Genomic DNA, 16,538 nt, shown 5'->3' with positions numbered 1-16,538 from the left:
AAATTTGTGTTAAATAGTTAATGCAGAAATTCTCTGATTAACCAGGGTGACTATAGCTTTCCCATAACTGTTATTTAGAGTAATCTTTAATTTAAAGAGCTGGCATATTATCTAGCTCTGCCTAAGTGGTTAATTTTAAATCAGAATTAATATTGTTTTACTAAAAATTAATCTGTTTACTTGACCCAATCTTCTAATACAAGGACTAAACTACTTTTCTATATAGCTTTACTAATACTAATGAACTCTTCTTGAATTCTTGGGATAAACTTTATTTGGTCGTAGAAGATAATTTGCTTAATATGTTAATGAATCTGATTTTACTAGAATTCTCTTGAACAGTTTCATAGATACATTCTTAACTAAGATTAGTTAATAGTTTATAATATATGTATGCTTTCAGGTTTATTAGATATGTTGAGATTTCTAAAATAAACATTCTATGCTGTCAAACAGGTTAGAAAACTCTATTTTCATAAAAGCTTAAACATTTCAACTAAAATAGGTAACATGAATGGAAAATTACAAGCAGGCTACTAAGTCTGTCTCCCTACAATCCACAGGATGGAACTGTTTTCTTCTTGTGTATTTTATTTACTGTTTTTTTCTATTTTGTTCTAATTTCTTCACTAGGATTATTATTACTCTTTACAGATTGGATCTTTTTGTTCCTGCCTTACTATTTATGATTCTCCTTATTGTCCTCCTCTAGCTGTTTCCCCCCCCCCCCGCATTTTAAGGCAGTGTTTATGTGCATACTCCTCATCATGAAGTTCATATGCAAGATCTATTTCAAAATTCTTACTCTTTATTTTCCTTCAACATGCTAAAATCCAAATCGGACAGCAATGCTCTCCTCACCCTTAAGTGGCCTATGATCAGGTAGATGCGAGGGAGTTAGGGCAGGTAACAACTCCTACAACAAGCAACTTCTGCCTAGCAATTTTCAGTTGTGCTTCTCAAAACAAACAGGCCTTAGTACAAACCCCAGATTCACCTTCAGGCAAGTTATTTCACATTTTTGAGCCTGTTTCCACTTCTGTAAAACAAGGATAGTATCACTTTCCTTGCAAAGTAGTTTTAAGGATAATGGTCTTTAGAGTAATAGTAATAATCATTTTAACAGACAGTTCATTTTGTGTTAATCTTACACATATTAACTCTGGTCATGAGATGGATATTGTTACCATTCCCATTTTACAGATGAGGCACTACAATTCAAAAAAGTCAAGTAACTTGCCCAAAACTACACACTGGCAAGTATTGATACCAGGACAGAAGCCTAAGACACACGACTGTACACAACATAAGATGTGTCCATCTCACAAATACTCCTGTATTAACTCTACCCTTTAAAAAACTGGCATGAAAAAGTGGAATCCATGGTACCTCACACACTCCATAATAAAGTCTACTAGTGGAAATTCTTAAAACATTCTTTTTCTTATTATGTGTGGATTTAATTTTTGTGTGATATATGTCCTATACTACCAAGGAAATTCAGAGCTGGACATACCAGTAAAGCTCCCTTGGAAGGAATTCTGAACGCATTAATAGGATGAACTGCCTTTGCACTAGTACCACAACCTACACAAGTACATAGCTTCATTCATTTGCACATAAGGTGATTTTAACCAGCTTATGTTTGGTTTGGTGTTTTGGTTTGTTTTGTTTTGTTTTGTTTTAAATTGTTTCTGTCCTTATAAAATACTTTAGCACAGTGTTAATGCATGATTATATTTACTCGTAGAAGTTTATGAAAATTACCTTCAATGCTTCTAACGATAAGAATCCAAAGTGTGAAAGGAAAAGGCGTGCTGTTTGGAATTCCTGTGCAGGAGGTGGGGGCTTACAATCTGTAATTGGATCAGGAAAAGTTTTCTTCCGCAATTCCTCCTCACTTTGTTGTTCAAGGTGCATTTCATAAGCAATCTGCTGAACCATGCCATTTCTCAATTTTTCATGTCTCTCTTCTAACTGAAATAAACCAAGACCTTTAATTTTCCAAATGCTTACAATAAGGTCAATCTTACTCTTAAATTAAAACAATGCTACATGCAACAAAATAAACTACATAATTGTCAATTATCAATACATTACAGAGTATCAAACTTAAGCATGCTTCAAAGTTACAACAATCCATCTTGTTATAAATATCAAACTTTCATGCTTCCTTTAAACATACAAGAAAGGGCAGAGTTGTTGCCACCCAATCCCCTCCCTGAGCAACTTCCCCATCACTCTCTACCTTCATCTTGGTGTCACTCCCCATCTGTGCTGATTACTGGATATTCATCCCTACTTGTTCCTCCTTCTCCAATCAACCCCAACTGATTGCATGAGAATTCTATCCTCTTTGTTGAGCAAAAGCAGCTCCAGTGGTGCAGTGCACTACGTGTTTTGCTGCTAACCAAAAGTCAGCAGCTGGAACTGACCAGCTGCTCCATGGGAGAAAGACGGGCAATCTCCATCCATTCTGATTGGCAGCTTCAGAAATCTGAAGGATAGCTAGGAGTGAGAAGCAACTAGATGGCAGTGATCTGACCACTTGACAACATTTCTAGAAAACTCTTTGTCTGTCAGCTCTACCGTGATTTTAGGTGCTACAATTCTGAGGTCTTTTCCAACAGCTCTCCCACACCTTTACCCTTGAACCCAAGTTTTACCACCAGGTCTCTCCCCTTATTTTCCCAGTCCATCAGCATGTTTTCATCCCAACCAAGCCCCAAACCTGGTATCTCAACATCAATCCACCTTTATCAATCTTTACACAACTCAAATTCTTTACTTATGTCCTCTGATCTCAAAAAGCTGATTCTGAAGAAATGAGAAGGTGTTTAAGAACTTTCCTATGGATGATGCTACTGGGTTCGCCGTAATGTCTGGTAATTTTTAAGAATCATCTTTAATTACTTTTACTTTGCTAAAGAACCTTACGACACAGTGTTAAAATGCCTCACTACTAATCAGAAGGTTAGTAGTTCAAACCCAGCAGCTACTCTATAGACAACAGTCTGCTTCCATAAGATTTCCAGCCTTGGAAATTCTATGGTGTGTTCTATAGGTTCGCTATGCATGACTCAGAACTGACTCAACAGCAGTGCATTTAGGACATGGTAAAATTCAAATTTGGATAAGTTAAACCAGGTGGCTCCTTGGAGGCAAGGATTCTGAGGCTCCGTCTAACATACTTTGGACATGTGAGGAGAAACAGGTCCGTGGAGAAGGACATCATGCTTGGGAGGGTGGAGGGACAGCGCAGCAGGGGAAGGCCCTCTATGAGGTGGATTGATTCAGTGACTAGGATAATCGGGATGGGAGTGTCAGAGACAGGGCGGTTGGCACAGGACAGAGCAGAGTTTAGGGCTGTTGTACTTAGGGTTGCTATGAGTTGCAAGCGACTTGACAGAACATAACAACAACAACAACTCCAGAAATAAGCTATTTCACAATCACCTGAACTCTTGACCCCACTGCCTCCAGGGTCTTATCTATCACTTCTATCATTCCTGGATGGTTAAGGAGAACAGGAAGGGAGAGGTGAGGAAAAACGAAATTAACAGGCAAGTCAGGTGAAAGGAAAGACAACATACAAGAAAGGGTTGATCTGACACTGTAATTAATGAATCACCTGAAATTGATGCTATAAAACAAAGTGTATAAATGATTTGATGAAAAATCATGATTTGTAAACTTTTTTAATTTGTAAACTTTTTATCAAATAAATAAAAAAAAAAAATGAAGGTCTTTCATAGTCCTTAACCTCTTCAGCATTTGACAGTGTAACACTTTAGTCCTTACTTATACTTTCTCATTCCTTGATCAGTCTCAATTCTTAAAATTCTTCCTTGTCTCAAGAGGGCAATGTATTGATAGATAGCTTTGGAAGGGAAATGAACCTAAAATCCTTTCACCTTAATCACCGCATTTCTGTGAAGACATCAATACCTTCCTTGTACTCATGCTCAAAATCTAATATTGTACTGCTTTTTTCCTTCCCTCATCAACCCAAGACTGACTGGACCTATCTCCTATAGAGTTCACATATGTAAGCTAGCTCCACCACTGAAGTTGACCTTCCTCTCTCCTACCTGGGTTGCCACAGTCGTCTCTGAACTAGTCTCTCTTTTCTAAATCTCATTCACTACAGAGTCTGATCGTGTCACCACACTATTGATATCCATGGACCACAGGGAGCTCTGGAAGCCTATTGGTAAGAAGCTTTGCTACAATCCTGAAGGCACGCATTCAAACACACCAGCTGCTCCACAGGAGAAGGATAGGCTATCTCCTTCTGTGTCACTTTACTGCCTCTGAAAACCTGCTGGAAGGGCATCCATGAGTTTGGTTTTTACTTGACAGCATGCAACAACAACTCACCCATGGACCAAATCAGGCAGCCCAGTGAAACCCCAGAGACATGTTTAACATGGTAATCTCCTAGATGATGGAGATCCATGTCACCCTTCTTTTCAATCACCTCCAAGTAATCTAATGTGTTTTGACCATAGAAGGCGTCTAAAGCCTGTTGCAGATTAAAGTCATTTACAATCATAGTGACCACACTGATGAACATAAATTCCTTTAAAATTTCCTATGAGAGGAAAAAGACCATCACTCTTCTCTCCCACAGAGCTGATGGGGAGTCCAAACCACTGACTTCCCAGTCACAGTTGAGTATTTAATCACATGACATGCAGGCTTTTATGGTAGTCATTTAAAAATGTTTACATTCATTTCCTCAATAACACCACAAAAACAGTTGAGCTTACTTCTTCAGTGACGATTTCATGCAAATCTGGAATGCTCAGATCTGCTTTCACAAAAGGAATCTTGTCTACCTCTTCAGGAAATGGTCGATGTTTCACAGTATATTTAAATCCAACATCATTTTTAGGAACTGGGCGAGGTTCAGGAACAAAAATCTATTAAAATAAAACAAGTAACATATTTATTACATATGGTCCCATAGTCACTTGGAAATAGTACGCATTTCCCTGGTCTCTCAGATGCTTGTGTTCCTAGCATGTCATGTGGCATAAGAATTTAGTAAGAACCTGCAAATGTCTGGGCACCCTGAAGCTAAGGAGAGTGGAAATCACAATAACGTGCATCATGTTTTTCTCTCATCCACTTCTCCGGTCTTTTTCAGCAGTGTTCTCCACACTTAGGTTTCTCCCATTTCCCAGAGATCAAAGTCGATTAGATATGTGGTAATGGTTTGAAAATTGGCCTTTTACTGAGTATGATGACACACTAAACCAAAGTATGCAGAATAAATATCAGATACTCTAACACATGAGATTTCCAATTCAGTCTCACCACAAGGGCTACACTTTAGTTAAGTCTACTATAAAAATACTCATGAATTTACTATAGATTCCAAGGCTGAGAAATGGGGTGCAGTGCTCTACTGCCCCAGCTCTGAATCTCCTGCACTCAGCGGTAAGTCAATGGATAAGCTGACTCTGGAGCTCAGGGACCAAATTTCCTTCTTTCCCAAAGGCTCTCAAGCAGTCTACAAAACACAGTACAAGTTTAGTGCCCCTGAGTATTTCTATAAAGTGAGTTCAAGTACAGCTTTAGCAAGGCATCAGTGAAAGAGTACAGGCCCTGGATCTAGGTCTGCAGTTTTAAATTCTTGTTTTAATATACATTAGCTGTATGATCTCGCTTTCATATCTGAAATCATCTTTCCATTGCGAAGATATATAGAAATAAATCATATAAAACAATCTGAAACGGAGTCCTGTTACCATAGGCATCTGGGATCTAACTAAATTTTTTCATCTGTAATTGAGTACTTTACTTTTAATATATTTAACATTGCATGAAAAAACTGAGGCTCCTGTTCAGAACAGTCATTCTTAATCATACATGGGCATAAGGATCACCTTGAAAGCTTGGTGAACATGCCTGGAGCATATCTTTCTTGAGTAAATCAGGAGGTCTAGAATTCTATGCTTCCAATTCTGATGTGAACTCACTGTCTAAGAGCTTAGCTAGGTATCAAAAAGAGTGAGTTTATCTGGAAATGTTTGTCCTCTCAATGGTAGCACACACATAAAAATGCACACATAGACACACTCTCCCCATCACTTCCCTGCAACTACTCAAGCTACCTTCTGATTGGCTTTTGCTCCTCTGGGTAGAAGACAGAGCTGTTGTGCCCAAGCAAGTCTTCCAGACATTCCCCGGACCAGCACGGTGACAGAAGGGAAAAAATCATCTAGAATAAGATAGTTGTAAAAAAGTCTTTATTTCAGATAATAATCATGGAAACTAAGCCTGTTACCAATTCTAATAATCAATGCCACAGAAAAGTGTTTTCCCAAACTTCAGAATTGTGTACCATCTTTGTGATCAGTGTCCTAATATGTTGTAAACAATATCACATTATTTTAAATCAAGCACTCCTTTTTTCTCTTTACTTAAATTTCTTTTAAAAGGGAATTGTGTGTTATCGATTTGAAAGAACAAGCATGAGGGAGGTGTACAAGTCAAATTATTTTAACAATGCACATAAAAAAATTCATAAAAGAATGTATAGCATCGTATCAACCAGCATCATCACACCTATCCCCAGTGGTGCATGTATTACGTTGTCCAGAAGTACGATCTGAGGAAAGTCTCAAACTTCTCAACATAGCTTAATTGCAGAAAGACAGGCAAAGTGTCCGTGGACTTGTTACCTGTGCTTCTGCATGTCACTGTCCACCACAAGCCGAAGTAGAGGGAATGAGGAGGGAATGGGATTTGGGCAGGGGATTCAGGCAGACTTCCTGAGTGAGCCCAGTCCATCTTCTCAGTCTCTTTTGTCTCTAGTGTATCAAATTAATTCAAACTTCTCTTTGACATTTCCTGTTATATCTATAACAATAAGCTTAAAATTTCCTTGTAAAAATATAAAATGTGAATTGTTCACATTTTCTATAATCTTTGTATGTAACAGAAATCATTTGGGTTGAAAGTATAGAGTCTATTCACACAATAGAATACTATGCTGCACTGAAAAAAAAAGGAACTCATGAAATATACAAGATGGGTGATCATGCTAAGTGAAATCTCTCAGTCACAAAGGGACAAGTACTGCATAGTGCCACTCTTGTAAAGCAGGAATGACGTTGGGGGTTGAGGGGAGACTGAAAAAGAGGGGATAAATAATGTATATGGCATTGAAACAGATGAGGGAGAGAACGGTTTAAAAGGGATATGTGATTAGGTACTATTGTCATGACAGGAGTCCAGAATGAAGGCTGCATAGTGCAGTGGACTTGGGGCATTTTTCTTTTACTTTTCAAAGAGAAGAGCAAACTGGGGGGGTTGGGGGTGTGCAGGGAGAAAAGTGCAACAATGAATAGAAATCCAAAGTCTCTGTAAACTTTCATTAAAATTAATTTTTTTTAAAAAGAAAAGTAAGTACAGAGTCATGAAAAATCTGAAACAGACATACACCTTTACCTCCTTGGGTCAGGAAGCCAGAAGAGGCTATATGGACTCCGCAGATCCTTAACAGATGACTTAGCAGTAGGAGACCAGAAGAATCATAATAGGCAAAGGTCAGAAAAGAAGGTCTTGGGACCTGAACTTCATGTCAAGTCAATGTGAAGACAAGTCAAGGTCAAGTCAATGTTAAGTCACTGTGAAAGAAATTAAAAACAAATTCAAGCCTTCAGCTGGAATAGTAAAAGATGCTATGGGAAAATTCTTGCATAATAATTCAGGAAGCATCAAAAGAAGATGGAGGGAATACAGTCACTGTACCAAAAAGAATAATTCAATGCTCAAATATTTCAGGAAATGTCGTATTGTCAAGAGCCAAAGATAATGAAGGAAGAAGTTCAAGGTGGCCTGAAGGCACTGGCAAAAAATAAGGCCTCAGGAATTAATGGAATACCAATTGACAGTTTCAACTGAGATGCAGCCCTGCTCTCAAGTCTATACCAGGAAATTTGCAAGACAGTTGTGTGGTCAATTGCCTGGAAGAGATCCATATTTGTTTCTATTCCCCAAAAACATGATCCAACAGAATGCAGAAATTACCAAACAATATCAATAATACAACTGCAAGCAAAATATTGCTAAAGATCATCCAAAATCGGTTAGAACAGTACACCACAAAGAGCTGCCATAAGTTTAAGATGGTTTAGAAAAGGCTGTGAAAGATATCACTGATGATTTCAGATGGATCCTGTACCAGAAGAATGTTTATTTGTGCTTTATTGACTATGCAAAGGCATTTGACTGTGTGGATCGTAATGAATGATAGCAAACACTGAGAAGAATGGAAATTCCAGAACCTTTAATTGTGCTCATGAGCAATCTATACCTAGACTAAGAAACTTTTGTCCACAAAGAACAAGGAAACACTTCATGTTTTAAAATGAAGAATGTGTGTGCCTGATGGAATACTACACAACACGCAGGAGCAATGATTTTGTAAATGACTCCCTCACTTGGGAGGGACTGGAGAGCATTATGTTAAGTGATCTAATTCAGTCCCATAAGGACAAATACTATGTAAGATCATTATTGTAGAACATGTATGAGGATCCAAGGTGGGGCGAGTGGGAGCAGAGAAATAGGGGGTGGTGTTGGTTGGTTGGTTGGTTGATCACAAGTCACACAATTTGATGGGTGGAGGGAGGGTGGGTAAAGGAAATGGGAAACATCCGGTGTGAAAAACAATGTATACAAACTTTGTAAGTAAATTGGTGTAATATAAACATTTTATTTCATAAAAAAAAAAAAAGAAAGTGTGTGTCAGGATTGTATCCTCTCCATACCTATTCAATCTGTATGCTCAGTAAGTCATTCAAGAAGCTGGTCTCTATGAAGAATGTGGTATCAAGATTGGAGGAAGGCTCATCAACAACCTACATTATGCAGATGACCAACCTTGCTTGGTCACAATGAGGGCTTAAAGCACCTGCTGAAGATCAAAGACCACAGTCTTCAATACAGATTGTATCTCAAAATCAAGAAAACAAAAATCCTCACCACTGGTTCTATGATACGCAAAATCATGATGGACAGAGAAAGGCTGAAATTGTCAATCTTAATTGGATCCACAACTGACACACCTGGTACCAGCAGTCAGGAGACCAGGAGACATACTGCACTGGGAAAGTCAGTTGTCAGTGACCTTTCCAAATTACTGAGAAGCAATGATATCAGTCTGAAGATTAAGGTGCGCCTGATTCAGGTAATAGTCTTTTCAGTCACTTGCTATGTATGTGAGAACTGGACAGTGAGGACGAGAGAAGAATTATTGATGCCTCTGAGCTGTGGTGTTGGAGAGGAGTGCTGAATATCTCATGGGCTGCCAAAAGAACAAACAGAAAGGGCAGCCAGAACATTCCATAGAAGCAAAGATGACAAAGTGACGGCAGCAATGGTCTCCAAGATGTCATAAACGAAGAGGACAGCACAGGACAGGTCAGGGTTCCTATCTGTTGTTTATTATAGGGTTGTTGTGAATCATACTTTACTTGACACCTAACAACAACAACTTCTGAATCTGGGTAATGATAAAAGGCCATTAGCATAATGTGATGAAAACCTGTGATGACATTTATTTAATTATTCATTTTCAAACTATAAGGAAATGCTTCCTTTTCATTTTAGAGGATTACAAAATCGAACTCATACATACTGAATAGAACTGACATGGAATTCTAAAATCTTGCTCACCTTTGTAAAGGTGAGAAGTCAAATCATTAGTCACTAAGAAAATCCTATAAGGAAGGGGTAGTATGGATAGAAAATATCTAGCTGTTAGTTCCAGCCATGCCATATATTTCTCAAGTAACCCTGGACAAGTTAGATACCCTGAGCTTATTTAGAGTTTGTTCACTTGTAAATGAGCTAGGTTCTTCAGTCTTTTTATGCCCATGGGTTCTATAATCTTCAGTCTTGTCAACTTCCTTGCAGTAAGAATCACCCTAAGGACATGCATCCTTTACATATTTGTGGATACCAATGTACCATAAGGAAAAAATGTACTATTAGTAGCTGGTGTCATAATGGTAAGTACACACCTTGAGATGGTCTAACGTGAGGGGAAAAGGGAAGAAAGAGAAAAAGAGTACATGCTCTGTCAACAGAGAATCACTGAAGGGTTTCAGTAGCAAACAGGCATAATCATGCATGGAAGTTACAATAAATATTATAGCTGCAGCACCAGTAAGTAAAACAGAAATAGTAAGGCTATGGGGAATCAGACCAGGTAGAAAGCAAACGTAATAATCTAGGTAAGAAACAATGAAGTTTGGCATTTGGGTGGACTGGCAGAAATGCAGAAATAAAGATTCAAAAGGTCCCTGAGAGATGGAAACTGGGCAATCAATTATAAAAGGGAGTAACAGCAATTAAGTTGACAAAATGATTCTTCATATTCTTAATTTGTTTGGACAGCACTAAAAACGGATATAAAACAAGGAGGAGTAAGGGCCAGAGCAAAGGAAAGGCAGGATCCAAAGTTCAAGAGAGCGAAGAGTAGAACAAAAAATGAATTTGCTTTGTAAACCTTCATTCAAATTGCAATTAAAAAATGGTTTAAAAAGGAAGAGGAAAAAGTAACTTTTTAAAAATGTGAGTGAAAGTGAAAAAATTATATTGGTTATTCACGTAACCGTTTACATACATTTTGGGCTTTTCTCCTCAAATTTTGTTTTATAACTATTTATCACAAGTGACTAATTACCATGTCTAATCAATTCCTTGTTGTATGTAACCTTTCCCTTTTACTAATTTATCTATGTATTAATTTTTAGTCCCCTCGCTCTCTTTCCTCATTCCTGATAATGGTGACACGGATTTATTTTTTCCAAAAGAAAATGTCCCAGTTTTTATACAAAACCTTTGTTGGTATTTCAGATACATAAAAATGATTCTATTTCACATACATAGTCTATTTTCTGATCTTTTTCACTTAGTACTGTACCACACATGGAAGGCTGTTGGCTCAACGCAAAGTTACTTAGAACTCTCAGTCCTTCTTGCCCTGTTCCTGGGAACTGCTCTGCTGCTAAGCATCCTGATTTAGCAGTGGAGGAGGCTCAAAATGCTAAAACTTACTCTGTTCATTCCCCAGGGGCTGTTCCAGCATTGCCAGGATGACGCTGTTATCCAAGACAAAGTATCGGAAACTATGCTTGTTTATTGTTGGCAATCTGGAGTACTTAATCAACGTGGTCTCATTCACCAGACTACAGGGAGAGGCAGGACCACTGGGTGAAGGAAATGCACCAAGCAACTGCATGATACTATGGAGAACAGAAAAGAGGAGTTAATTTCCCAAAGCAAAATCTTATCATTTATCAGTTTATCTCATATACCAATGTATCCTTCTGCACTGTTAAGTTTTTAACTAAGCACAGCTATGCTTCTCCCTTACAGCTCAGATCTGCTCTCTGTGAAGTGCGCAGGATGTGCTGTCCAGAGTTCCAACCCTGGTGGCCAGAGCTGTCACCTGAGTTGCTCTCCAGGTCTTTCCCCCAGCCAAGGAAAATTACTTCACCCAACAGTACAACCCCCCTCCCTAGAATGCTCCATATCTAATAACTGACTGACTGATGCCAAAGTATAAAGTCCCTGCCTTCTTAACCAAATGAAGTAACTCTAAAGAGCCATTCAATTCCCAATTCCTCAACTCCAAGTAGAGCTGGTTGAGAACTTTATCACAATTGCATCATGGCTCAATTCCTCCTTCTACCCAATTTTGGTTCCTTCAATTCTCCATAGGAATTGTTCTTGAGAACATTTTACTTTTCAATCAACTGTACCAGGTTTCAGCATTATCCAAGTTATAAACTATCAAGGCATTCTAGAACAAAAGGACCCAGGTATCAGTCAAGCCCCACCATCTTCCAGATAAAGAAATGTAGGCTCAGAAGACAAGCAATCTTTAGGAGACCAGGAACCAGGACTATTACCTATGAGGTCAAGAGTAGATCATTATTCTTGTTTTACAGATAAGGAGTGTGAGGCACTGATAAATGTAAGGAAAACACACACACACACACACATACATAACTCAATACTTTGTAAATTTCAATTCACTTTACCAAGCTTTAACATCAGAAATGTTGATGTTCATAACAATTTTTATAGACATTCCATGGATAACAAAAATAAGAGTATTTACTATGCTGATAGTGCTCTAAGAACTTATATACATTATTTCATTTAGCTATTATAACAGCCCTATTAGTATTTTTTAAATTTAAAAGAAAATTTTTATTTTATACTAATTTACTTATAAAGTTGATATATATTGTTTTTCACACCATATCTTTCCCATTTCCTTTACCCACCCTTCCCTCCACTCATCAAACTGTGTGACCCTATGATTAAACACCTCCACCCCCTTGCCCATCCTCACCCCTCTGCTCCCACCCTCCCCCTCTTGGATCCTCATACATGTTCTACAATAATGGTCTTATACAGTATTTGTCCTTATGGGACTGAGTTAGTTAATTTAACATAATGCTCTCCAGTCCCTCCCAAGTGAGAGAGTCATTTACAAAATCATTGCTCCTGTGTGCTGCATAGTATTCCATTGTGTGACTGGAGATGTTGTTATTGTTGTTGTTGATTGCCATCGAGTCAAGCACAACCCACAACGACCCTATGAACAAAAGGCTTGAAGCTTTTCTATAACTATCGTCATTTATCAAAGTTCATCGAGTTTCCAGAGGCATGTTGTTTAGCAAGTGGATGGCATTCCTACTGGAGATAAGTAATATTTATTACCATTTTACAGTGAGGAACCTGAGGCACAGAAAGGATCTTGGAATTAAAACAAAGATATTTTTATATTGTAGCTCTAATGTCATCTGACCCTTCATATATATCTTCTCTGGAAAACTAATACTCCCAGACATTACTTTCATCATCTTAATCCTCAGCTCAGAAAATACTATAGTGATTTCTCTCTCCCCTTTCATTCTAATGCTTACACTCAAACCTCTCTGATTATACAGTTGTACTGCTCAACAAGTATTCTCCTCCCATGGTCTTTATTTCCAGAAGGAAGACTGTTCAGAATTTCAAGATCCAGGATTTAAGGAAAATAGAGATATAAGCACCAAGGAGTCAGAAAAAAAGGCTCTGGTTTCTAAAACAGGACAGAGTGTAGCAAAGCATAAGAACCAAGTGGACTTGCCTATGTTCCATGAAAGATTTCAAAACATTGCCATATAGGTCACTAACAAAGGAATGGGTCACTAAGCTAAAATCTTATCTGCTTGACCACATTTTCTTTTCTTGAGAGCAACTAGACTGGAAAGGAAGAAAAATATGTCTCAAAGCAAGATAGATAAGCATTTCAGTGTCCACAGACCAAGAAGCAGATGTTTGAACAGAGTAAGGGACTTCTGCTTGGTCTAAAATCAGGGTTGCATTCTTTCTATTTAAAAAGCTCAACTATATGAAGAATAATATGGCATCAAGACTGGAGACTCATCAACAACCTATGTTACGCAGATTAGGCAACCCTCCTTTCTGAAAGCAATGGTTTAAATCAAGAAGAAAAGAAAGCCTTTAATAAGAGTTATCTCTCAATACCAAGGAAAACAAAATTCCTCAAAACTGGGCCAAAAGGCAACATCACGGCAGATAGAGAAAAGACTGAGGTTGTCAATTCAATTATTTTTACTTGAATTCACAATCAACACCCATGATTACAACAGTTAAGAAATGAAAAGATGTGCTGCACTGGACAAACCTCCTGCCAAGGACTTCTTTGAAGTGCCAGAGAGCAAGGATGCCAGTTTAAAAGCTAAGGTCTGCTCAATTCCAGCCATGGTAGTTCCCTTTGTTTCATATGCATGCCCAAGTTGGGCAATGAATAAGGAAGACAAAAGGAAAACTAATCACTTTGAATTAAGGTGCTGGAAAAGAATACTGAGTATACAATGAAATACCAAAATGAAACTAATGTGTTGCAGAAGTGCAAGGAAGGTGAAACTTTGTCTCACTTTGGACATGTTGTCAGGATGGTCTAGTCTTTGGGAAAAGACATCACAACAGGCAATGTGAAAGATAAACAACAGACAAAGCTTTGCAGAGGCGGGTCTGATAGTGACAGACTCCGGGATGGTAAAGACTGTGAGGACAGCACAGAATTGAGTAGGCTTTTGATCTGCTGTTCACAGGATTGCTATGAGTCATAGGTGACTTGAAAGCATCTAATTACAACATACTAAACTTGTGGACAACTTTTAAAAGGCCTTGTGAACTTGAAGGGAAGTCTTTAGTAATATGCTCTGTGTGTCTATCCCTGGACTCTGCTGTACAGTGTTTTTACCAGTGTCTTTGATTAGGACTCTAATGGCAGGCACATTAAATGGGCAACTGATCAAAAACTGAGCTATATATAGCTGCATACACCAGGGTAAGATGTAGGATCCAAAAGACTATCAAATGACTAAAAATAACATGGTTATTCTTATTCTGTGCATTAAATCCAAGATCCCCAAAACAAGTACAAAGTGAAAGCCATGAAAGGTATTAGAAAAAAAGAATATAAAATTTTCAGTGACTTAGGCTAATTCCCTAAAGCCAATGCAGTATCTGCAGATATTTTAATCAAAGTATAATATTTAATTCTAATCAAAGTTTAAAGGTCACAGGACAAGAATGAAATTATTTTAACTAGTAAACTAACTTTAAAAGGTGCAGAGTAAAATGTTCACCAATTAAAAGGAAAATGATCAAGACGATAAAATTACTTGGATCCAAGTGACACACAAAAAATAACTGAAATTAATCCGAGAGAGTGTGAGCACATGCTGCTACACCCAGGGGAAAAGATTTCAGTACTAAAAGTCTGACTGAGAACCAATTTTTGTTGTTATGTCCCTTTGAGCCAGAACCTGCTCAAAGATGACCTTTCAGTAGATTTCAGAAGCTGATAAGTGACACTGGAGGAGAGCACTCCTCTTTTTCCCAGGGAGCAGCTAGTGGATTCAAACTATGTACATTTGGGTTAGCAGCACCAACTCATTACCACTAGATCACCAGAGCTTCCTGTTAGAACCAATTAACTTAAAGTTAACAATTAAATAAAATGCTAATATCCTTGCAAATCCTTGTTCAAATATTCTAAAATCAGAGTTAAATAACTTGTTAAATGTCTTATCATTACGCATACCTATCTTTATCGCTGCACTATTCACAACAGCAAAGAGATGGAAGTAACCCAAGTGCCCATCAACAAATGGATGGATAGAGAAGCACACAATGGAATACTATGCAGCACTGAAAAACAAGAAACTAAAAATATTATACAGAATGGGTAACCATGGAGGACATTATGTTGAGTGACCTCAGTCACAAAAGGACGAATACTGCATGAAGCCACTGTTACAGATCAGGGCTAGCATGGGGTAGGGGGGAAACTAAGAAAAAAGGAAAATAATGCACACCGCATTGAAACAGATGAGAGAAAGAACTATTTAAAAGGAATATATGATTAGGTCTTTGCATGACAACAGTCTAGAACAAGAGGTACTTCGCAAAGTAGACTGAAGGTCAGGGAGGGAGGAAACTGTGCAACAATAAAAATCTTTTTAAAGCGAAATATTAACTGGGCAGGGGAAGGGTTGGGAGGGAAATATGCAACGATGAATGAATGAATAAATAGAAATCAAATTTTTAGAATCAAATTTTTTTGTAAAGTTTCATTAAAATATCAACAAAAATTAAAATAAAAGTTAAAAAAGTTTTATTGTTGCTATAACAGTAATGCCACAAGTAGGTGAGTGAATAAACCCAATGATATGTAGCATGGGGTGCGGCATAGAAAAGCAGACCACTGAACTGGGGAGCAAGACAACTAAGAGAGTATGATCAAAGAGAGATCCCCTCTCTGGACTCATTCACCAAGGTGAGAAAGAGAGTAAGGCTTTTCAAACTTATTTACAGTTCACATGGTCTAACTTAAGGTGATGTCAAGGAGTCCAGAAAACAAGTACTAGAGCGCTTAGAACTAAGTTCCTGGTTCCTTACTGGTCTACCACTAAGGTTCCTTCCTTCTTCTACCTAATAGTTGTTAGCTATTAGTTACTATAGGCACTGACTCATAGCAACACTACATACAATACAATGAAATACTGCCCAGTTATGCACCATTTCACAAGCTCTGCTATGCTTACGCCCACTGTTTCAATCCCTCTTGCTAAGGGTCTTCCTCTCTTTCATTGACCCTCTGGGTCCAAGCACAATATTGTTCTCTAGGGACTAACTCCTCCATACTAATGCCCAAAACATATGAGATAATCCTCCACCAGTCAACACTGTCCTTAAAAAAAACAAAACTAAAAACCAGAGAGGATTATTTCCTTTGCACTGTACAGGGAAGGCGGGTGGACACCCTAGAGGACTGAGCCACTTAATATTAAACAATCATAATGAAAATGAAACAAAATATAAAAAAAACTATGAGATATCATTTCACCCCAGTCAAAATAGCAAAATTTAACAGAACAGCAAGCAACAAATGCTGGCGAGGTTGTGGAGAAACTGGAACCCTG

General features: G+C 38.0%; 1 protein-coding gene across 2 annotated transcripts in view; it reads right to left on the bottom strand.

Annotated features, from left to right (window-relative positions):
* RALGAPB (Ral GTPase activating protein, beta subunit (non-catalytic)) overlaps window positions 1–16,538 on the bottom strand; it is an 89,189-nt gene that overhangs the window by 32,816 nt on the left and 39,835 nt on the right. For both annotated transcript variants that reach the window (XM_006881523.1, XM_006881522.1), the window contains exons 18-21: window positions 11,080–11,267; window positions 6,123–6,229; window positions 4,773–4,925; window positions 1,768–1,977 (exon numbers count right to left, since the gene is read on the bottom strand). In XM_006881523.1, coding sequence (XP_006881585.1) covers window positions 1,768–1,977; window positions 4,773–4,925; window positions 6,123–6,229; window positions 11,080–11,267 — 658 coding nt within the window. The remainder of the gene's footprint in view (window positions 1–1,767; window positions 1,978–4,772; window positions 4,926–6,122; window positions 6,230–11,079; window positions 11,268–16,538) is intronic.

Source organism: Elephantulus edwardii, unplaced genomic scaffold (assembly GCF_000299155.1).
Source record: "Elephantulus edwardii isolate Elephantulus edwardi_28Jun2011 unplaced genomic scaffold, EleEdw1.0 scaffold00015, whole genome shotgun sequence".
NCBI lineage: Eukaryota > Metazoa > Chordata > Mammalia > Macroscelidea > Macroscelididae > Elephantulus > Elephantulus edwardii.
The sequence above is the reverse complement of the archived record's forward strand: the minus strand, read 5'-3'. Positions and strand labels throughout refer to the sequence as shown.